The 23,773-nt window shown below is 52.5% G+C and overlaps 3 protein-coding genes and 1 pseudogene across 3 annotated transcripts; all 4 read right to left on the bottom strand.

The window, feature by feature from the left end:
- Positions 1-535: 535 nt before the first annotated feature.
- Positions 536-2,912, bottom strand: LOC100838875 (polyol transporter 5). The gene is made up of 2 exons (XM_003562770.4): positions 2,525-2,912; positions 536-2,418 (listed from the first exon to the last, which is right to left on the bottom strand). The coding sequence occupies exons 1-2, from the start codon at positions 2,646-2,648 to the stop codon at positions 998-1,000; spliced, it is 1,545 nt and encodes a 514-aa protein (XP_003562818.1). The 5' UTR covers positions 2,649-2,912; the 3' UTR covers positions 536-997.
- A 1,602-nt stretch (positions 2,913-4,514) lies between these two features.
- Positions 4,515-6,529, bottom strand: LOC100844128 (putative polyol transporter 1). The gene is made up of 2 exons (XM_010231329.3): positions 6,178-6,529; positions 4,515-6,098 (listed from the first exon to the last, which is right to left on the bottom strand). The coding sequence occupies exons 1-2, from the start codon at positions 6,287-6,289 to the stop codon at positions 4,648-4,650; spliced, it is 1,563 nt and encodes a 520-aa protein (XP_010229631.1). The 5' UTR covers positions 6,290-6,529; the 3' UTR covers positions 4,515-4,647.
- A 926-nt stretch (positions 6,530-7,455) lies between these two features.
- Positions 7,456-9,643, bottom strand: LOC104582046 (annotated as a pseudogene).
- Positions 9,644-10,078: 435 nt separating this feature from the next.
- Positions 10,079-12,991, bottom strand: LOC104581342 (stress-associated endoplasmic reticulum protein 2). Its single transcript, XM_010238070.3, has 3 exons — positions 12,783-12,991; positions 11,137-11,290; positions 10,079-10,333 (listed from the first exon to the last, which is right to left on the bottom strand). Exons 1-3 carry the CDS (start codon positions 12,783-12,785, stop codon positions 10,287-10,289), a joined length of 204 nt encoding a protein of 67 aa, XP_010236372.1. The 5' UTR covers positions 12,786-12,991; the 3' UTR covers positions 10,079-10,286.
- Positions 12,992-23,773: the final 10,782 nt, after the last annotated feature.

The raw sequence follows: 23,773 nt of genomic DNA, 5'->3' as shown, positions 1-23,773 counted from the left end.
GCGTTAGATGACAGGTGGGCCAGTGTACTCAACATTTCATGTGTGGCCAGCCGGTTCTCTTTTACTCTCACCCACCTCACCCAAATCCCGACCTAGCCTGACCAGAACCCTAGAACGACGGCGGACGGCAGCAGTGATGCGGCTAGTAGGTGTTTAGATCCGTGCGGGAGGCGGTGATGGCGAGCACTAACCCACCTCCGTACCACAATGTTCATAGCTGCCGCCGACTCGAGGAGGAGATTTTTCGACGTGAGAAGCCTAATATCTGGTCCCATGTGTTAGATATAGTGATTTCCCGCACTTTCGAGATGGGAGAGAATGCGGCGATGCTGCAAGGTCAAGCCATCATTTGTACTATCCATACAGGAGTCATCATGGTATGTCTTCCGCCGAGCCCTTTCAGATATCTGGCAGGGAATTGAACTGCATTAACTATACCCCCTAATCACCTCCATGGGCGGCGTTACCTCCACGCTGTTGCTGTCTCCCGCTAACAATCGGAAAAGGAAAAGAAGAGACATGAAGAATTGCTTTGTCGAAGAAAAAAATCAGCAGCTTGGAAGGAAAAATAGACGTACAAAACACTTTAGTTGGGAAATGCCCTGTTGCTCTCGGGAAACGCCTGCTCACCGACTTTGGACCCTACGCATGCTTCATTGCGAGTACGACGGATTTTCAGATCGTGCTGACTCTACATTCGGACAAGTATTGCTCTACTGGCGCCATTTCATACCTATACGACCCGTTGTATAAATGCATAAAAACACCTTTCGAAACCTGCCACATATATTAAGATCGTGGATTGTCCTGATCTCGATCATGACCTACCTCCAGCGCACAAAATCCGTACTCTGTTCTGTACAACTCTTACCGTATTCTTGTAGACTTAAAACGGTTTTGAAAACTCGCTATGTTGTTTCTGCAGCGTCCCTGTGAGGCGAATATTGACACGTACTTCAGCTCTGGTGCATCAGCAACAGTTTGAAATCGAATCGAGCTAGCTCATCTCCACATTGGCCTTGTCTTTCGCGGCGGTGTCTTCTGCTTTCTCGACGACCGCCGTGTCCGTCATGCCGAAGAGCTTCCCAATGTCCTCTAGCGGCTGCCCGCGCGTCTCCGGGATGAAGACGAAGAAGAACGCAACCCCGATTGCGGTGATGCCGGCGTAGAGGAAGAAGCTGCCGCCGATGGTGATGGCCTTGGACAGCGACAGGAAGGACATGGACACGGCGGCGCTGGTCACGCGGTTGCACGCCGCGCCGACGGCGAATCCCAGCGCGCGCACCCGCAGCGGGAAGACCTCCGCGGTGTACACGGACGTGATGGGGCCAAGGCCGACGGAGAAGAAGGACACGTAGGCCAGGACGGACAGGACGCACAGCGCGATGGCCCACGGGATCTTGTCGCCCGGGTGCCGGCCCACGACGGTGAGCCCCGTGGCGAGGCCCACGAGTGCGACGAGCATGCCGGCCGTGCTGGTCAGCAGCAGCGGGCGCCGGCCGACGCGGTCCAGGAGGAAAGTGGCCACGAGGATGAAGAGCGTCTTGGTGACCCCCACGGCGCAGGTGACGCCCAGGAGGTGGTCGTCGTCCGCGATGCCGGCGCTCTTGAACACCCGCGGGCTGTAGAGCACCACCGAGTCCGAGCCCGTCGCCTGCTGGAAGAAATGGATGCCGAGCGCGGCGAGCAGTATGCGCCGCATGGCCGGGCTCGGCGACAGGAGGAGCTCCTTCCACACCCGCTTCTCCTCTTCGCCGCTCTTCTTGGGAACGGTGACCACGTCCCCGTCCATGTCCTTGGGGATGCCGGCCGCGGCCTTGATGTCGGCAAGGCGCTCCGCGGCCTCCTCTGGCGTGTCAGAGGTCTTGTCCAGGACGACCTTGGCGTCCGCGAGTCTGCCTTTCATGACGAGCCACCGGGGCGATTCCGGCATGCCGAACACCATGAGCGCGAGCAGGGCCGACGGGGCCGCGCCGATGCCGAGCATGACGCGCCACCCGAGGCGGAGCGGGAGGCGCGCGAAGGCGTAGTTGGAGACGTAGCCGAGGAGGATGCCGAAGTTGATGAACACCTCCGTGAAGGACGTGAGGAAGCCACGGGCCGACGCCGGGGACACCTCGGCCGTGTACACGGGCGCCACCATGATCGCGTAGCCCACGCCGATGCCCGTCACGAAGCGGCCGACCATGAGCATGGCGTAGTTGACGGCGAAGCCCATGAGCAAAGAGCCGGTGAAGAAGATGGTGGCCGCGAACACGACGGTCACGCGGCGGCCGATCCAATCCGATGTCCTCGAGGCGGCGAAGGATCCTACGAGCGCGTACAGGCTCAGGATGCCGATCAGGATCTCCACCTGCACGTCCGTGATCTGAAGGTCCTTCTTGATGTACAGCGACGCTCCGCTCATCACCCCGACGTCTGGAGGACAGTCGGACCAGCATATTTACACGTGAATCGAATTCCAACGAATAGGAAAGGAAGAACCGAAGAAGATGTGTATTTTATATGGCAAACATGTGTGTACCATAGCCGAGGACGATGGTGGCCATGGAAGCGAGGATGGAGCAGGTGAAGGCGTACTTGAAATTGCTCTTCTTCGGCTCGACTGCCTCCGGCAGCGAAGCAGAAGCCATACTCGACCCTTCCATCTTTGTTCCTTCCGAAATGTACTTTGTTCTCTGCTAAGTACGAACTGACGGAGCTACTGATCGCCTAGTGATCAATGAAGTGTTGTGTTGCATGGTGGATAGTATCATAGTACTACTACTACATAGCTTAGTATTTATATACCCCAATGCAGACAATATGGCTTGATCATACGGGCGCACGTGCTATGGGTCAAGAAAAGTCGCTCGTACAGATATACAAAATGTACAAAAAATGATACTACTACGTATATGATGTATGCACAAAACTATGTGTACAAAGGCGCCTTGGTCGCTGTCTCACTGATGAGTGATTGAGTGTGCCGTGGACTGACAAACACTGGCTGCTCTGCTGCTTGCTCGTTTCCGCTCCACCACCAGTGCGAATCAACTCCATCGTCACGTTGGACCGGCGGAGCCGTGTAGCCATCTTCTTCGTCGCCGGAAAATGCTTAATTGGACCCGTCTCTTGCTCCGGTAACCCTGGTGTCTGGCTGTCTGCGGTCCACTCGATGTTCTATCATTTCGCTGAAAATTGGATGTGTGGTAAAGCACTTTTGTCGTTTTCTTGATTACCAGGAATCACTTGGATGTGGCTGCCAGGAGCCGGATTGCTTGGATGTGACTTCCATTCCAGGAGCACACACCTTGCGTTTCTGGTAATCTGGTAGCGTGTCTGCTGTCTAGCTCTGCGTATGCTGAATTTCTTGTCACTGAGTTTGGTTATACCAAAGCAAAAACTGAAATTCCCAGGATTTGTTTTGGATACAGGAAAAGTAGTCGGAAAAAAACCACTACTGCAACAGCGGTCAAACACATACTCCGTAGTAGATAGGCATCATGCATGTATATACAAAATAGAGATACCACACGAGTGAAAAAATGGATGGCTTGTAGGCTGATGAGAGGAAATTTCAACACCCAATAAGTGCAACTATGGGCTTTATTGATTCACCAAGGAAGTACTAGAATAAATCTAAACAAATTGATAAATCTAAAATACAATCACGATCCTTTGTGGTTAATGTCTATAGATTCAACCTTTGCATTTTTAGGTTTCCTATGCACTTCGTAACGAAATTCTGTGAGGTAAATGTTATATGTTGATCCCTAGTCTCCTCTCTTCATGTCAGATTGGCTGTCTGACACGTGAAGAATCATCATAGACATAAAAATAATAATGGATGCTTCCTAAAAGATGACGGCTAGGATTTTCTGCATGGAAGGTACCAGCGTTTAAACAACCGTGCGATACAAAACGACGATTCCCATTCGTGGCAAACTTGGGACGGAGGCAGCAAGAGCTCAGGGCAGAGTAACGAGGACATAACGAAGAAATTAAGCATCGTACAAACTCATCGAACACATATGTGAAGCAATTTCGGCGTCTGATCAATGTCACAGTACGTAAATCTTCTCTCTCTCTTTTAGAAACTCACAGTAGGTAAATCTCAGAGTAATAGTTAAATCTCAGCCCATAATGCAGCCCAGCTTCAAATACAGAAAAGAAGGCCCTCTACGTGACATGTTACGATCCGCTGGGTTACTGATAGGCCAGTCTTGGGCTGGTTAGTTATCCTCATTTAACTTGCCAACTTCTCGTGCAAATAGGCCAAGAAGAAAGGAAATGGCTGGCCACACACACAGAGACAGAGTCCGAACCATTACCAGCCAGTAAATATCGTCAATTGGTGTCAGTCCAGATGAATAATGTTACAAAGATTAGAGTAAATTGGTCGAAAACTGTCGCAACGCACAAGCTACCTCTAGCATAAAACTGCACGTATTTGTTTTGCGTACTTTTGGTTTAGAGATGTGAAATTGCGTTCAGAAATGAAGCATAAACTACACTTTTTTTTTGGTTTAGAAATGCACAATTGGGTGCAGGCGCACACTCCCCTGCTGGTTTTCGAAGATAGCGAACATCTGTTTTTCCGGTGAAAGGACGTTACGTGCAGTTGGCATCTCACGATACACGGCCCCAAATTCTCACGCAACCTACTCAAACCCCAGGCGAAGAGCCCGGCAAGAGCCTCGCTCTGCAGCTGTCGGTCTCTCTCTCGGGGGCAGCGTCTTCTGCCTCCATGCCCGTATCCGTTGCGCCGAACAGACTCCCAATCTCCTCGAGCGTCCGGCCGCGTGTCTCGGGGACGCAGTTGAAGAAGAAGACCCACCCAAGCGCGGTGACGCCGGCATAGAGGAAGAAGCAGCCTCCGATGGTGATGGCATTGGAAAGCGAGAGGAAGGTCATGGAGATCACGCCGCTGATCACGCGGTTGCCCGCCGCCCCGACGGCGAAGCCCAGCGCGCGCAGCCGCAGCGGGAAGATCTCCGTGGTGTACACGCCCGTCACGGGCCCGAGCCCGACGGAGAAGAAGGACACGTAAGCCATGACGGAGGCGACGCAGAGCACGACGGCCCACTGGATCTCGCCGCCCGGGTTCCGGCCCGCGACGGTGAGGCCCGTGGCCAGGCCCACGAGCGCGACGACCATGCCGCCCGTGCTGCATAGCACCAGGGGCCGCCGGCCGACGCGGTCGATCAGGAACGTGGCCACCAGGATGAAGAACGTCTTGGTGACGCCCATGGCGCATGTGGCCGCCAGGAGCTGGTCGTCGCCCGTGATGCCGGCGCTCTCGAACACGCGCGGGCTGTAGAGCACCACGTTGTCGCTGCCGCAACCCTGGTGGAACAAGTGGATCCCGAGCGCCGTGAGCAGTATCCGCCGCACGGCAGGGGTTGGGGACACGATGAGCTCCCTCCACACCTTCTTCTCCTCGTCGCCGCCTCGCGTCATGGCCGGCACGACGACTATGTCCCCGTCGAGGTCGCTCGGGATGCCAGCGGCGAGCTTGATGTCCGCCAGGCGCTCCTCGGCCTCCTCCCGCGTGTCCGCGATCTTCTCCAGCACGAGCCTCGCGTCCGCGAGGCGGCCCTTCATGACGAGCCACCGGGGCGACTCCGGCATGTTGACCACCAAGACGGCGAGCAGCACGGGCGGCGCCGCACCGATGCCGAGCATGAAGCGCCAGCCGAGGCTGAGCGGGAGGCGCGCGAAGGCGTAGTTGGAGACGTAGCCGAGGAGGATGCCGACGTTGATGAAGACCTCAGGGAAGGAGGTGAGGAAGCCGCGCGCCGACGCCGGGGAGATCTCGGCCGTGTACACGGGCGCGATCACCATGGCGTAGCCCACGCCGATGCCGGCCACGAAGCGGCCGAACATGAGCATGGCGTAGCTGCCCGCGAAGCCCATCAGCAGGGCGCCCGCGAAGAAGAAGGCCGAGACGAAGACCACCGTGAAGCGGCGGCCGATCCAGTCGGACGTCCTGCCCGCGGCGAAGGAGCCGATCAGCGAGTAGATGCTCAGGATGCCCACCAGGATCTCCAGCTGCGCGTCCGTGATCTTGAGGTCTTTCTTGATGTACAGCGATGCCCCGCTGATGACACCAATGTCTGCAGAGCCACAAAAAACAGTTCGAGTTCAGACAGCAATCCGTGGTAGGCAATGACAGATTGCAAAATGCGTGTGTACCATAGCCGAGGACGATGGACGCCATGGATGCGACGATGGCGCAGATGAAGGCATACTTGAGGTTGCTCTTCTTCTTGGGTTCCACTGCCTCCGGGAGCTCAGGAGCAGCCATGGCGAACGCTTCTTGCTCTGTTCCTTTCTCTTACTAGAGAGGAACGCTACTAATTAAACCTGAAGGAAGGATCTGATCGAAAAGCTTATTGAAATGGTGGATCCATGTGCCGTTGTTCTTTGCTAGTACAATTATAGTATAGTACTAATATGTTTTATGCACATGCGAGCAAGCAAGTCCATCGTACTCCAGTATTTTTCTCTAAATTGTTGTCGAAATATTATATCCAGACGTTTAAAAAAAATAGATACATCATATTTGGACAAATTTGAGTCAAGAATTTGAAGGAGGGAGTAGCATTTAACCAAGGATCAAGCATCTTTCTAAGATTCGTTTTAGCTATCCTATTGAGCAGCTTTTGATCGACCAATATTTGATTATTTCAGCAGTTGCCTGTCAATAGTTTGCAACTTTGCTATTCTTATTTCGATGTGCTTTTTATTCAACAGGAGATAATAGTTTTCACATTTTTTTAAAAGGAAATAGACAACTCAGAATTAAAAAACGTCACTCTTGAGGCTCTTGACTTAATTTTTTTTCCCGAGGCAGTCGTGGTGATGGAGAGACCGTTGACATGGAAATAAGTTTTTTTTTGTTGACTAACTGTACATGCTTACTTTGACAAATAACAGAGATGGAAATATAAACTCAATGTTTTTCATGTTTCGTAGAATCATAATCAAACTAAACATGACTTGTTTTACTGCATAAAAACTCAGATATTCTTGTACATGTTCACATGTTGTATCAATAATTGTACCTTTTCTTCTTTTTGAACGGTTTGAGGTGTACTTTTTAATTTTCGCGTCCCGTCCAATCCTACATTTTGTTATGCCAGATGCTTTCTGCTATCGTATATTTCATTTCTAATGAAGATGCCTTCTGCTAATTTTCCTTAGAAAGAGTGGGTGGGCTTCTCCATTTCTTGGTAAACAGCAGAGACGGTAATCGTCTTTATGATGTAGCAGTACACGATAACGACCGGGCAGAACCTGCTCCCGAATTTCTAACATCTTCCATTTCCCCCAGATCTTCCACGAGACATCGACTGCTCTCCAGCCTTAATACCTCGGCGCACGCGCGGGAAATGCAAAAACAGAAGACGAGCGTCAGAGGCCGCCATGCCGTGTTATTGAGAAAGATCACGAACAAAGGTGGCTCACGCCTCAGCCTCGCCTCCTCCTCCTCCGGCTCGCGCCAAGAAGACACGCGCAGAAGAAGAGCCACGCCAGCACGCCGACCGCGGGGCAAACGAGCAATGATAAGCTCCCGCGTATGGGGATCACGACGGAGGTCGCTTCGTACACCCACGCGAAGCTCGACAGGATCGCCGCGCTGACCGCCCCGTTCACCGCCCGCAGCCACCGCGGGCAGCCCGACACCGCCGCCGGGTCCTCCGCCGCCCACTGCGCCGGCCCGAGCGCGATCCACACGAGCGCCACCAGCGACAGCAGCATCGTCGCCGACAGCCCCCTCGCCCGCTTCAGCTGCTCCTGCCTCCGTGTACTCATGCCGACGCCGACGCCGGCGCGGCTTGCGCGACGCGAACTGGCCGCGCGCGGGCGCGGCCTCGTGCAGGTGCCTCCGCACGCGAGCGCAGCCGTAGCTAGCAGGAGCAGCCAGACGAGCTCCACTAGGACTAACGATATGGAGAATGACACCACCACCACGAGCCCGAACGCCAGCAGCGCCCTCGGCATCTGCCGGCCCGCCGAGGACGAGACGCCGATGTCGCGGAACGCGCGCTGCGCGTACTGGGACATGGACCCGATCCCGGACGCCTGCTGGAACACCTTGGCCACCAGCGCTGACGAACGCGCGCCGGAGCGGCTCCGTCGGCCGGGCCACCAGCTCCCGCCATGTCGCGCACTCCTCCTTCCACCGGCTGCGTGTCGGTGTCTGCGTCTCCTCGGAGTCGTCAAGGCCAAGCTCGGCTTTTATCTCGAGCAACCGGAGCTCGGCCTCCTCCAGTGTGTAGGACGTCCTGGAGAGCACGCGCCGGGCCTGGGCCAGTTCGTCCTGGGCCACGAGCCACCGGGGCGACTCCGGCATGAGAAGGACCGCGGAGCTGAGCAATGCCGGTATCGCCGCGCCGGACGCGATCGTGAGCCGCCAGGCGAGGCGTGCCGGGAGCTTGAAGAGTCCCGGGGAGTGGCAGAGGGAGCCGAGGATGCAGCCGAGGTACACGAAGCCGTCCGGGTGGGATGTGAGCACGCCGCGTCCAATGCCGCCGCGCAGCGAGGAGAGCTCGGCGGCGTAGGCCGGGACGATCATGAGCGCCTGGCCCATGCCGAGGCCGTTGACGAAGACCACGACGCCACCCTTGAAGGACGCCTCCGCGAGGCTCCGGGAGAGTGTGCCCCCGCAGAGCACCGCGGCGGAGAGGAGCACTGTGCGCCGGTCGCCGATGAGGCACTGCGCACCCACGGCGGTGACCGCGCCCAGGAGGGAGGAGAGCACCACGGTGCACGCCAGGAGCTTCAGGTCGTCCGCCTCCGCGAGCACGGCCGTGCTGCTCACCGTGGCCAGGTCTGCAAATTGAACAGTGTGGCAGCGGATAAACACATAGTGCGCTATATATAGTTATGTACACATGCATATTCATTGATCCTCACCGTAGCCCAAGAAGAGAGGCGTGGCAGTCGAGAGCACGGCGGTGGCGAAGGCATACTTGCTTACAGGGCGCCTGGCGGGCTTTGCCATGTCCGGTGGCTATTACGCAGTCCCCGGCGATCTTTCGGCAGGGTACTGATCTGCATTTCGGTGAATTCACGTAAGATCAGGTCTGACGAACAAGAAACGGGTGTATGAAGCTCGATTGCGCGTGAAAATTGTTGATCGAACAACTCGGTTGAGCATTGACACCAAAGATCTGCCCACTACAGGGGTGTCAGTGTTGTCACTATACCTCTACTACTTCGGTTTCTCACGACAAATTCGGCATCTCTTCAGAAATCTGAACAAGAATTGCCAGGAGAAGAAGAAAAAAAAAAGAAGGAAATGAATTTGAGGATATATAACCTCATTTAAATCTCGGTTCTCAAGAAGATCCAATTAGCAACTAAGCTGGGATAATTTTACCTGGCTCAAGCACACACAAAAAATCTCTCAGTCAGCAACGACCTTCTCCATCCCTGCAGACTGCAGGGTGAACCTCTCCGGACGAATTCGTCTTTCAGCGTGGCTCACATATGCCGGAGATGGTGAGCTGGATCCTTCTTTTCTCCTCTGCATGAGCATTTCTCTATCTCTGGATGACGCGGTCGCAATCCAGTAACTATGCAACGAACTCCTCCTGAAACCAAGTTCCACACGCCCAAGAAACTCTCTCGGTGTGGTTGACTAATAACAGCAACCCTGATTACCAGGGAGCAAGTATAACCTCAATTCGTCAGGTGCAGAACCGAGTACGTCGAAACAACGAGAATGTAGGAAGATGCCATCGCAAAATTTGCATCTTTTCTTTCCGGAAAGAACTGCGAAGTGCTAACCATTCTCCCCCTTGAAAAACAACTGGGTTGGTTGCTAGGATGGGTATTGATCTTCTCTTTGACCAGAAAGAAGCTAGTTTGGGGAGGCAGAGGCCTGTAGAACAGATTGTAGCTCAAGCAAAAATAGGAGTGTTTCTTCGCCAGAGGACATCGACCTATGACCCACACTGAATTGGAGTATGATCCTACAAATCCACATCTAACGCAATTTATAACCGGATATAAGAGAGTAATTTTATTTTTTACGAAAAAGCAGCGCTGCTTTTCATTACTTAAGATGGAAGAGAGCTAACATATAAGAGAGTAATGACCATAGCAGCAAAGATTAGCACTTAGCAGTATATAGCTGGTATGACCTCCATATAACTTAAACTCCAAGTACAATGGTAAAAGGATAACAACATCACAGGTACCAGGTATGTCATTCACTTCTATCTTTAAACTGACAACAAAAACTGCATATGACAACCCTGTTCATGATCACTATAGGCGGATGACTATTCTCCTCAGAAGATACCACCACTTGAGGCTGTCCTGATGATCTGAAAGAGAGCTGCACAAAGAATAGAAGACAAATGAGTTAATAAAACGTCCATAAAGTTAACCAAAATTACGTGCCATGGCAAAGACTGAAACAGCTGCATGGTTTTTATTTACAGTGTGAGAATTTTACAAAGAAAGAGGTTGCTTCTACATATTTGGAACACAAGTGTACATCACTACTTTTTAATAGGCTCAAAGCCAGACAAAACAAACAACCCAGGTGACATGTATGTTCTAAATCCTTCAATGTGAATTACAAGTTCAATATTTACACAAATAAATTATTTTCCATCATCAGATTAGAGCAGCTAATGACATGGATGGTAGTACTAGCTGTCAAGAACCTATCTGAAGTAAACCATCCGACCATTTTGGAATCAACCAGAGCAGGATTCCAGTTTTTAACCTTTTTTATAAGGACTGACAAATAATAAGTGACTTAAGTACTACACCAAAAAAGTGAACATGATGTTCGAAACAAAGTAATGCTGTAGATTGTAACTGCCGAGTACCTCACAACTAACAGTTCTGTTCACCAAGAAGATAGCAGTTTAGCACAGTCTAGTTTTGCAAAGAAGTTTGCAGTCTAGCACAGTCTGGTATTGCAATAAAAGGAACTCCGCAAACTCTTCGAGACAAATGAGCTTTGCTAGATTAATAACTTCGGAAATTGCGTTTTATTCGATCTACACATTTGGATTTTTTTTTGTTCTGAGCTGTTTTGGCTGGTAAACTGACATAGTAAATGACTGGAGTATGCGTGAAGATCAGCAAATATATAATAATAATAACATCATAAATTCAGAAACTTACATGATCCAACAACAACGAAGACAAAAAATCCAAGCACAATAGGTCCAACAGGATAATCATTTCCTTTCTTGACTGTCTCAGGAACAGAACCCCTTTTTGTGATATTCTTGTCAAAACGTGCTATTTTCCTATCAGCGACACGCCTCGAGGTAGTCTGCAGAAAAGAAGTCCGGAAATGCAACATCAATAAAAAAGGGTAACAACATAAATCAGGGAAATAGCATTCATGATGTGCATAGTTTCAAGGGAGATGGGACTGAACTGCAATGACAATAAGGATGGTATGTTAACTACGCACAACACAGTTATTACTATACTCCAGATGAGTCGACGCCAATAATTCCATACACTGAAACTTTCAGCTACATACAAAAGATTAATCAAGGTAAGCCCTAATGCCCTATGATGCCATGACCAGCTAATTGACGCCCTATTTCCTGAAGTTCGGTTTGTTTCGCAGATTTATTTCTCATCTGGGCTAATGATTTACACAATTAGCTATGGGGATAAAATTCCATTTCCCTTTTGAAGAGGTGACGGGATGAACCAGCAAAGTAGATTTGAGAATTTAACTGGTATAAGATCTAGTAGAAGTGTTAAATCAAGGTTTACTTCGTGGGTTACGACTTCCCTGCCTTCGCTTGATCTATTATTTTAGTATATAATTAAAGCTGGTGATATAGCTCATGGGCCAGAATAACATAGAAAAATAACATCTCACCCTAAATTTGGCGAATCCTGATCACGACTAATCCCTGATCGTTAGATCTTATCTGCCAGAGATCTAATGGTTCACATAAGATGGGAAGAATGAGGTGAACCGACCATCGCCACCGATTGCCCTGTTTACACGAGTAAAGATAATGCAAAACTGATCCAGAATTGGCATAGTATCATTCATAATCAGAAAATTCGACCACTGGCTCAGTATTCTAGAGTCTAAACTGAAATTTTGCATGGTGGCAATAAAAGGGATGTTGTCACGCATCTTCTAAGCCTTGCATGGGGAAGAACGCATCAAGCATTTCACAAAAACCAACAATATAAACTACAGGATGCCAGGAACATCATATCGTATAATACTAACTACATATAGCATAAATCTGCAAGGAAAACTTGCATCTCCTTTCTGAAAGAAAAAAACACTTGCATCTTTATGAAACATTTCCATAAAGACGATGCTAGGATTCTCTGTTCCATGTGACTGCCAACATGAAAAAAAACAGACATACAAAACTTGCTAGAAAGTGAACCCTGCAAAGTGTGCGTCTTTTTTAAAAGCAAGATTCTTCTAGAGCGAATGTTCTTCCGTAAAAAAAAGCACTAACAGAATCTACCATACAATACAATATATCCACATCAGTCAGGTCCTGACTCCAGTGCACACGAAAAGCCAAAGATCGACCCTCGATCCAACCGATGAGCAAGCAAAACACGAGGATTTGCGCTTCCGAAAAGGGTCATGAGTCAGACCGCTCGCGGATCTGCCAGAATTTCGCTCCGAGAGACCGAGACTCCCGAGCCGAGTAACGTCGAACGGCGCAGATTTCCTCTTAACAGGACCGAACAATTAAGCAACCGTGGAGGATGGGAGACGACGGGCGCGGGGGTGGGGGGGGGGGGGGTGGGGGGGTGGGAGTGCTCACCATGGCGACGCTGATCGGATCGTCGCCGACAACCGGGACGCGGCGGAAGACGGAGAGGCGCGCAGCTGCGGAGGAATCTGGGAGATGGAGACGGGCTCGTGCGTGCGATGCGACGAGGTTGGAAGCTGTGGTGGGGGTGGTGGTGGTCCGAGACCGGTCGGGCTTTATTTGCGTTCAGGGCTTCAGGCCAAACCGCTCCTGAGTTTTCCCGTGGGCTACCTGCGCCTACACTACTAGCGTGATCCCGGGTGACGTGTCGTTGGGTTTCTGAAAGTTAGTGATGAACAGCTAACGTCGAAATGAATGCCGATGCGGCGATGCCGTCCCAGCGATCCTATCCGGTGGCGAAAGGTCATTTTTGTCCCCGTCGTTGGAGTATTTGGATATTCGATCTTGAGAATGCGGGGATAGGCTTTCTAAACGAAGAGAGCAATCAGTAGAAATTTATGGGATGAATTGATGACTAATTTAGAGGGTTTCGAATGGATGGGATTCCTGAAAAAAGAAATGGATGAGATTTCTCAAAAAGGAAATGGATGGTACTCGTAGGAGGGAATATATCACTACTGGAGAAATTTGAGTTTAACTTTTCTTTCTTTTTTGCAAGGGGCAGATTTCATTCAGAAGGCACTAAGCCAGAGATACAAGCTTCAGGGATTGCGTCCAAGCACAGGCCTGGGTACAGAACCCACACAACCACCAGAGGACCTGCCCTCTCTCGCGAAGCTCGCAAGACAATGCGCTAACAGATTGCCCGATCTACCAATCCAGCTAAACTTATACCCATAATGGAACGCAACAGGAAGCAGTTGGAGGAGCAGTCGTCCGGCCCGTCCTGTAGGCTTTTGATCAGCGATTGGCAGTCGCTCTCCAGCACGACGTTCAGATTCTGCTGCAAACCACAGGCAGTGAGTCCATTGAGGCAAGCAAGGGCTTCCGCTTTCTCGGCCGAGGAGCACATCGAGGGCTGTCCTGTTGGAAATATGCCCTACAGGCAATAATAAATTTGTTATTATCATATTTTTTTGTTTTTGATAAATGTTTATTATCCATGTTATAATTGTATTGACAGGAAACTAAATACACGTGTGGCTAAATAAACAAATACCGTGTTCCTAATACGCCTCTACTAGATTAGCTCGTTGATTAAAAGATGGTTAAGGTTTCCTAACCATAGACATGCGTTGTCATTTATTAATGAGGTCATACCATTAGGAGAATGATGTGATGGACAGAGCCAAACCTAAGCATAGCTTTTGATCGAATCACTTAAGTTTAAATTGCTAATGCTTTTATTGTCTCAAGTATCATTTCCTTAGACCATGAGATCATGTCACTCCCTAGTACCGGAAGAATACTTTGTGGACATCAACCGTCATCTCGTAACTAGGTGATCATAAAGGTGTTCTTCAGGTATCTCGGAAGGTGCTTGTTGGGTTGTATGTATCAAGACTGGGATTTGTCACTCCAAGTGACGGAGCCCTCTCGGTAATATAACATCCTAATGAGCTTGCAAGCATGTGACTAATGTGTTTAGTCACGGGGATGTTATATTGCGGTACGAGTAAAGAGAACTTGCCGGTAACGAGATTGAACTAGGTATGGTGATATTTTCCGGTATGGACCGGGAATGTTTTAGAAAGTTTCGGAAGTTCTCAAAAGGTTCTGGAATTTTCCAGAATATTCTTGAGAATTTAATTGGGCCTATAGTAATTAATTAGAGCAATCTAAGGCCCATTAGGGGAAAGAGAGGAAATGTGGGTACTCTCCACCGTAAGGTGGAAGTACGTGGGGGAGGCCGGGCAGAAGGAGGAATCCTTCTGGGACTCCCCTAGCCAGCCCTAGCATCTTCTTGGAGGAGGGGCAAACCCTGACCACCACCCCTATATAAATAGAGGGGAGGGGCAGGGGGAGAGAACACACCAAGCCCTCAGCTGGATCTCTCTCTCCTGAGCCCCTCTCCTTCTCTCCCGTGCGCAGCGAAGCCCTGCCCGTGGAGTTCTCCACCATATCCTACACAACACCGTCGTGCTGCCGGGATCTCGTCAACCTCTCCCATCATCTTGCTGGATCAAGAAGGAGATGACATCAAGCCGTACGTGTGGATACCAAGGAGCTGACGTACGTTCGGCATTGAGATCGATCTCATCGAAAGTACCACTACGCCAACAACGATCTCGTGATCGTAACGCTTTGTGGTCTATGAGGGCATGATGCTCATTATCCCTCTCGTTACTTACATCTACTAGATATGATCTTGGGTTTCTTCCGCACATCTCGTAGGAAATTTTTTGTTTTCCATGCAACGAACCCATCAGTGGTATCAGAGCTAGATCTATGCGTAGATGTTTTGTACGAGTAGAACACAATTTGGTTGTGGGCGTTGATGTTCATGTTGCTACCTCTTTTGTGCACTTTGGATTTCGCGGGATAGTGGGATGAAGCGGCCCGTACTAACCTTACTTGTCATCACACAAGAGACCGGTTCTGCAATGACATGCAACTTGTATTGCATATGCGGCTGGCGGGTGTCTGTCTCTCCCACTATAGTTGAAATCTGATTTGCAATGGGAGGCCTATATGGTTAATAAGCAATTTGTATGTCACCGTTGTGGCTCTTGCGTAAGTAAGAACGGTTCTTTTAGTGCAGCCCCTAAAGCCACGTAAAACATGCAACAACAAAGTACAAGCGTCTAACTTGTTTTTGCAGGGGCATGTGATGTGGTATGGCCAAGATATGATATGATATATTTGATGTATGAGATGATCATGTTTTGTAATATTTCACGACTTGCATGTCGATGAGTTTGGCAACCGGCAGGAGCCGTATGGTTGTCTCATTAATTATTGTATGACCTTCGTGTCAACGTTTTAATCACCATGTAATTGCTTTACTTTATCACTAGTAGCAGCAATAGTTGTAGTAGCAATAGTTGGTGGAGGCAACTATACTTGACGCCCGAGGACCTAGGCGACAGGCTAGTGATGATGGAGATCATGCCCGTGCTTTGGAGATGGAGATCAAAGGCACATGAAGAAGAGGCCATATCATGTCACATTATTTATGCATGTGATGTTTATCCCTTTTATGCATCTTATTGTGCTTAGTTGACGACGGTAGCATTATAAGATGAACCCTCATTATTAATATCAAGATAATAATGTGTTCTCCCTTAGTATGCACCGTTGCAAAAGTTTGTCGTTTTGAAGCACCACTTGATGATCGCGTGTTATAAACTCTACGTTCGCATACAACGGGTGTAAGCCAATTTTACATGCAGAAATACTTTGGTTAACTTGACGAGCCTAGCATGTACAGACATGGCCTCGGAACACAAGGAACCGAAAGGTTAAACATGAGTCATATGAATGATATGATCAACATGTTGATGTTCACCATTGAAGCTACTCCATCTCACGTGATGATCGGACTTGGTGTAGTGGATTTGGATCATGTGTCACTAAACAACCAGAGGGATGTTGATTTTAGTGGGAGTTCATTAGTAATTTGATTAGCTTGAACTAATTATCATGAACATAGTCTAATTGTCTTTGCAAATATACTGTAGATCAATGGATCGTACTACGTTCAATATGAATACTCTCCTAGAGAAAGATAAACTAAAGTCCAATGGAAGCAACTTTACGGACTGGTTCCGTAATGTGAGGATTATCCTCGAAGCTGCCAAAAAGGTTTATGTTTTTGATGCAGCAACTGAGTCTGCTGACGTTAGGAACGTCTGGCTGACTCAATCTGAGGACCACAATGTAGTAGGTGCGGCCTCTTGCTTGGTATGGAACCTAAGCTCCAAAAGCGTTTTGAGCACCAAACGGCATATGCTATGATTGGAGAACTGAATACTTTGTTTCAGACCCAAGCCCGTGCAGAGAGGTTTGAAGCCTCCGAAAAGTTCTTTAACTGCAAGATGGAGGAGAACAGCTCCATTAGTGAGCACGTGCTCAGAATGTCTGGGTACGCCGACCGCCTGAGACAACTGGGAATTGGGATTCCTAATGAATTAGGCATTGACCGGGTTCTTCAGTCACTACCACCTAGCTATAAAAGCTTTGTGGTGAACTACAATATGCAAGGGATGGATAGGACACTTCCTCAGCTCCTCGCGATGTTAAAAACCGCGGAGGTGGAAATTAAGAAGGAGCATCAAGTGTTGATGGTCAATAAGACCACCAGTTTTAAGAAGGCAAAGGGAAAGAAGGGAAATTTCAAGAAGGGTGGCAAAACTGTTGCCACTCTCGTGAAGAAGCCCAAATCTGGACCTAAGCGGGATACTGAGTGCTTCTACTGCCAGGGGACTGGCCACTGAAAGCGTAACTGCCCCAAGTACTTGGCAGATAAGAAGGCTGGCAACGTCAAAGGTATATTTGATATACATGTTATTGATGTGTACCTTACTAGTACTCGTAGTAGCACCTGGGTATTTGATACTGGTTCAGTTGCTCACATTTGTAACTCGAAACAGGAGCTGCAGAATAAACAAAGACTAGCAAGAGATGAGGTGACTATGCGCGTCGGGAATGGATCAAAAGTTGATGTGATCGCCGTCGGCACGCTCCCTCTACATTTACCTTCGGGATTAGTTTTAAACCTTAGTAATTGTTATTTGGTGCCTGCGTTGAGCATGAACATTATATCAGGATCTTGTTTAATGCAAGACGGTTATTCATTTAAATCAGAGAATAATGGTTGTTCGATTTATATGAGTAATATCTTTTATGGTCATGCACCACTTGTGAATGGTTTATTCTATTAAGTCTCGATAGTAGTGATACACATATTCATAATGTTAATGCCAAAAGGTGCAAAGTGGATAATGATAGTTCCACATATTTGTGGCACTGCCGTCTAGGTCATATTGGTATAAAACGCATGAAGAAACTCCATTCTGATGGACTACTTGAATCACTTGATTTTGAATCATTATTGATACATGTGAACCATGCCTCATGGGTAAGATGACTAGAACCTCGTTTTCAGGCATAATGGAACGGGCAAGTGACTTCTTGGAAATCATACATACTGATGTGTGGGGACCAATGAGCGTTACAACGCGCGGTGGATATCGTTACTTCCTAACCTTCACAGATGACTTGACTAGATATGGGTATATTTACTTAATGAAACACAAGTCTGAAACATTTGAAAAGTTCAAGGAATTTCAGAATGAAGTGGAGAACCATCGTAACAAGAAAATTAAATTTCTACGATCGGATCGTGGAGGTGAATATTTGAGTTACGAGTTTGGCACACATTTAAGACAATGTGGAATTGTTTCACAACTTACGCCGCCTGGAACACCACAACGTAATGGTGTGTCCGAACGTCGTAATCGTACTTTATTAGATATGGTACGGTCTATGATGTGTCTTACTGATTTGCCACTGTCGTTTTGGGGTTATGCATTAGAGACAGCCGCATTTACTTTAAATAGGGCACCATCTAAATCCGTTGAAACGACACTGTCGCACCAGTGGCAACCGGGGTACCACCGTTGCGCGACGCGTGGGCCCCTCCCCCGGGTTCCTGGTAAGGTCTCACCCCGGGGAGCGCCGACGAGCTTCCCGGCAAGCTACCAACCCGAAAGGGGCTAGCGGGGCTTCGGGGAACATTCCCGCTTAGGCACCTCTCGTGAAGCTGCTTCCCGGGAGGAGGTTCCCGGGTGCGCTGGGCCCGGGTGCTCCCCGGGTCGACTTGTGGGGACTGGGGGTTCCCGGTCGCGTGCCCCCGCCTCGGGTCGTGGGGTCCACTGGACAGCGCCGCGCGGGCGCGTGGCGAGCGCGGAACACGCGGTCCCACCAAGGCAAGGAGTAAGGCGCGCGGCTAAGTAAACGAGCCGACCGACGGGTAGTTACCCGTCGATCCAAGGAACAGTGGTTGTCCAATCCTATCCTAGGGTCTTAGGCCCCTAGCAGCAGAGGTGGCACCCATGCATGCCACCAGCTCACCGGGGAGTGTTGCGTGCCTCCCCGTTGGACACTTGTAGCCCATGCACCGTGGCACATGTGGCATCCCCTTGTGTATAAAAGGAGGACCCATGCCAACGGTCAAGGGGGTTAGAGGGTTGACGGGACAGACAGTTGGGAGGATAGTGAGTTGATCAGTTGGTTCCGGTAGACAACAAGCAGAGAATAGCGAGGAGTACTTAGACATTGAGAGGAAGCCCGGGAACTGGCCCGGTGAGAACTTGTAAATGCTTGATCCGCAATCAATATCAGTTCAGACAGGCAGGACGTAGGGTTTTACACCTCCGGGTGGCCCGAACCTGGGTAAAAAACGGGTGTGCATTTGTTCTGGTACTAGCGCGCCCTCTTGGCACTTGGTCTCACCGGCCCCATAGGGCCTCATCGGCCGTGCCGGTGATAACCGGGTCTCCGCCCCAGACGCCCCTACCGAACCTAAAAGGGGGACGTGGCTGCACGCCCCCGGTGTCGGAGCACCGTGCGACGACATTTGGCGCGCCAGGTAGGGGGCGCGGGAGTGGACGACATCTGGTAGATCGCCGGCAGCGGAGGTTCCCGTCGGCATCGGCTTCACCCTTCTTCGTCGACGAGTCTCGTCACCATGCCCCCCAAGCGGGCTGGTGATTCCCGCATAGACCCGCGTGAGGCCCCAGCGGCGCACACGAGATCGCATGACGTGCGACCCGAGTCGGGGGAGTTCAAGAGAATCCCGAGCCCTCGAGGGTGCAGCAAACGCAGCTGCCTCCCCCGCCTCCTCGACCGTCGACCGACAATCGGCCGAAGGGACCGGATGCCCCCAGTGCCGGGGGCAGTCGGGCGAGCACGCATGGTGTTGCCTGGGCCAGCCAGCGGGTTGAGTCGCGGCCCGAGGATGCCCCGCGGCAGCGGCACCCAGAGCACGCCGCATCATGGGCGACCCCTGGGGGCTCTCACCCTATGCACCCGGAGGCATCCGGGGCCAGGGCGGGAGGCAGCCGTTCAGGAAACCGGTTGCCCCCCGTACGAACCTCGGCTGAAGCCATCGTCGCTGCGCGCGTCATGGTGCGGTACGAGCCGCAGCAAGGCACGCCGGCGCATGAGACGTGGGGCAAGGAGTTAGAAGCGCTTCTCGCCCTGGCCGCCCAGCAGCTGCAAGGTGAGGGCGCCCCGGTAGGCTCCGGCCATGGGCCGAACTCAGAGCGTGAAGGCGCGCCACCTGCCTCGTGACAGGGGGAGAACCCTCCCCCTCCTCAGCGGGGCCTGGTAGACGGGGGCCCGGAGGGGTCCTCGAATTCCTCGCCCACCGTCCCGGGGGGCGATGCGCGTGGCATCTTGAATGCCCGCCAGCAGGAGGACTTGCGCCAGCGCTTCGAGCTCCGGCACAGGCGTGAGGTGGAGCGTCAGCGCCCGCTGGAGCAAGAAGACGTTCCCCTGGGCCCAGAAGACGGTTGCACTGCGTTCACGCGCGAGCTGCGGCGGGTGGTGTGGCCCCGTAAGTTCCAAGCGCCTGCGTTGGTGCGTATGACGGGACCGCTAACCCCAAAGATTTTCTCCTGACCTATACGCTGGGCATGCATGCCATCAGCGCCGACGACAAGGTCAGGGCGAACTGGTTCCCGATGGTCCTGAAGGGATCAGCGCGAACCTGGTTGCTCAACCTGCCCGCCAGATCCGTCGCCACATGGGCAGACCTGCGCGAGCAGTTCATGAGCGCGTTCCAGGGCGGCTATAAGCGCCCGGGAACCATGGCGGAGCTGCACACCATCGTGCAAAAACCGGGAGAGACGTTGCGGGCCTTCGTCAACCGCTTCTCCAATCTCTCCTATTCTATCCCAGAGGCGGAAGCGGCCGCCATCATCAACACCTTCGCCATCAACGTCTGCGATCCCAAGATGCGTGAGAAGCTGAGCACGCATCGGATCCGGACGACGCAGGACTTGTACGCCTTGGCACACAAGTGCGCCATGGCCGAGGAGGGGCGCCTAGCGCCTGAGCTGGCAGCCCAGGCTGCCACGAGCCCTGGCGAGGGCTCGCAGAAGAAGGGTTCCCGTAAGCGCAGCGGGAAGCAAGTCCTCGCTGCGGACTCGGGGGCTCCTGCTGCGAGGCCCACGAAGAAGGCCTCGCCGGGGGGAGAGTCTGGCAGGAAGCAGGGCGACGCGCCCCGCTGCCCTATCCACAACAACTCCACCCATGATGCGCAGAGTTGCCGCGTCCTGCAAGGATCAAGCAGGGGCGGGAGCAACGCCACGAGGAGCGCCGCGCCGCCTGCTTCAATTGTGGCGACATCGGGCATCTCTTCCGAGATTGCCCGAACGACCTCAGAGCAGGTCCGAGGCGGTGGTGCCGGTAGGGGTGAACCCCAAGGAGGGCGCAGCCAGCCCCTCGCTGTGCGGGAACGCCCTCCTCGGGGGCGTGACAGGGCGCGCGCCGAGGAGCAGCGCGAGTCCGACTATTCCGGCGGCGACGAGCCGGGTTTCCAGGAGCCTCGTGGCGTCGCCTGTATCCATGGGGGAGCTTACGCTCTCCCATCCCACGCCGCGGTGAAGCGCCTCACCTGCGACGTGTGCGCGCTGTTGCCGGATGCGGAGCCGCAACAGCCGCTGAGGTGGTCGCACGTACCGATCACCTTCAGCGCCGACGATCACCCGGTGCGACAGTTGGGTTCCGGGGTAATACCCTTCGTCGTCTCGCCGATCATTAGCAATATGACGGTGACCAAGGTGCTGGTGGACAACGGAGTGGGGCTTAACCTCCTGTCCGCCAGGCTGGTGGAAAAGCTCCAGCTGCCGATGGAGCAGCTGAAGCCCACCGAACCGTTCCGGGGGGTGAACCCCGGGATCGTGCGCCCGCTAGGACGCATCACGCTGCCGGTCACCTTCGGGTCCCGGGAAGCGTTCAGGACCGAGCACATAGTGTTCGACGCGGCGCATACTCCGTTGCCCTACAACGGGATACTTGGTCGGCCGGCGCTGATCAAGTTTATGGCGGCTATGCATTGCGCCTACGGCGTGATGAAGATGCCGTCCGTCTACGGAGTCCTCTCCATCGGGTGTGATCTCAAAGACGCAGCTTGGTGCGTTGGCGAGGTCGTCCGGGCCACTGCTGCAGCTGATGCCGGCGACGAAGGTGTTGTCAAGGATGACGCCTTGCCAGGTGACGCCCCGGCAACGAAGAAGGCCCGCGCCACCCTGCAAGGGATAGCCGGAGGAGGCGCAGGCTCGAGCTCGCGTCCCGGTAAGGGGCGGGGGCTCCGGGAGGAGGCCGCCAAAGTGAAGAAGCTGCCCCTCCAAGTCGGCGACAAGGAGCGCACCGTTACCGTCGGTGCGAACCTGACCGCCGAATAGGAAAGCGCCCTCGTCACCTTCCTCCGGGAAAACGCCGACGTGTTCGCCTGGGAACCGTCGGACCTTCCCGCAGTCCCCAGGGAGGTGATTGAGCATCGGCTCGCGGTGCGCCCGGACGCGCACCCCGTCAAGCAGAAGATCCGGCGGCAGGCACAAGAGCAGAAAGATTTCATCAAGCAGGAGGTGGGCAAGCTCAGGGCTGCCGGGGCGATCAGGGAAGTTTTGTACCCCACTTGGCTGGCTAACCCTGTAGTAGTGCCCAAAGCAGGGAATAAGCTTCGCATGTGCGTAGATTTTACTGATCTTAATTGTGCATGCCCCAAGGATCCCTTCCCTGTACCCCGTATCGACCAGATAGTTGATTCTACCGCTGGTTGTGACCTGTTGAGTTTTCTGGATGCTTTCTCCGGCTATCATCAAATCAAGATGGCGGTCGAAGATGAGGAAAAGACAGCGTTTATCACCCCGGTTGGCTGCTATTGTTATACGTGCATGCCTTTCGGGTTGACGAACGTGGGCTCCACATTCCAGCGCGCCCTGCGAGAATGTTTGGGGCCCCAGCTAGGCCGCAATGCGGAGGCCTACATGGATGACATCGTCATCAAATCGAAGCGTAGGGACTCGCTGATTGATGACCTGCGAGAGACATTTGATAACCTCCGCAGGATCAAACTCAAGCTGAACCCTGATGTGCACCTTCGGTGTCAACTCCGGGCAGCTTCTGGGTTTCTTGGTTTCACACCGGGGATACAGGCCAACCCGACCAAAATAGAAGCCATCGAGAAGATGGAGGCCCCCCGCAAGGTGAAAGATGTCCAGCGCCTCAACGGCTGCATTGCCGCACTGGGGCGCTTCATCTCCAGGCTGGGCGAACGTGCCCTGCCTTTCTTCCGGGTAATGAAGAAGAAGGGTCCAGTTGACTGGACTACCAAGGCCGAGGCAACACTCCAGGAACTCAAGCGATACCTGAGGTCACCGCCCATCCTCGTCGCCCCCAAGTTGGGCGAGCCGTTGCTACTCTACTTAGCGGCGACCGACCAGGTGGTCAGCTCGGTGCTGGTTGCCGAGAGGGAGGAAGACGTCCCGGGGACTGGGGCTGCGGGGCAGGGAGCTGAGAGGCCCCCGGCAACCGCCTCGAACCCGGGGACCGACCCGGAGCCGGCAACCCCGGCGCCGCGGAAGCGGTTGGTCCAACGCCCGGTATACTTCGTTTGTACGGTGCTGCGCGACGCGCAGACAAGGTACCCGCAAGTACAGAAGCTCCTTCTGGGGATTCTCCTTGCGTCTCGCAAGCTGCGCCACTACTTCCAGGCGCACCGCGTCACGGTGGTGTCCGGGTTCTGCCTCGAGCGAACCCTCACCAACCGTGAAGCCACCGGGAGGGTGGCCGAATGGCGGATGGAGCTGTCAGAGTTTGACCTCCACTTCGCCAACTCCAAAAGCATCAAGAGCACGGTCCTGGCGGATTTCGTCGCGGAGTGGACGTCCACGGGCATAGAAGAAAGTGAGTCGGAGACCGGCCTTCCCGGTAAGCTGGACGAGGGCCACTGGGTCCTCTACTTCGACGGTGCGTTCAGTCTACAGGGAGCGAGGGCCGGGGTCCTGATCGAGTCACCCACAGGGGACCAGCTGCGGTTCGCCGTCCAACTCGACTTCGCTAACTCCACCAACAACACGGCGGAGTACGAA

This window comes from Brachypodium distachyon, chromosome 1 (genome assembly GCF_000005505.3).
Source record: "Brachypodium distachyon strain Bd21 chromosome 1, Brachypodium_distachyon_v3.0, whole genome shotgun sequence".
NCBI classification, from domain to species: domain Eukaryota; kingdom Viridiplantae; phylum Streptophyta; class Magnoliopsida; order Poales; family Poaceae; genus Brachypodium; species Brachypodium distachyon.
Note: the sequence above shows the minus strand (reverse complement) of the source record. Positions and strands in the feature narration are given on the sequence as shown.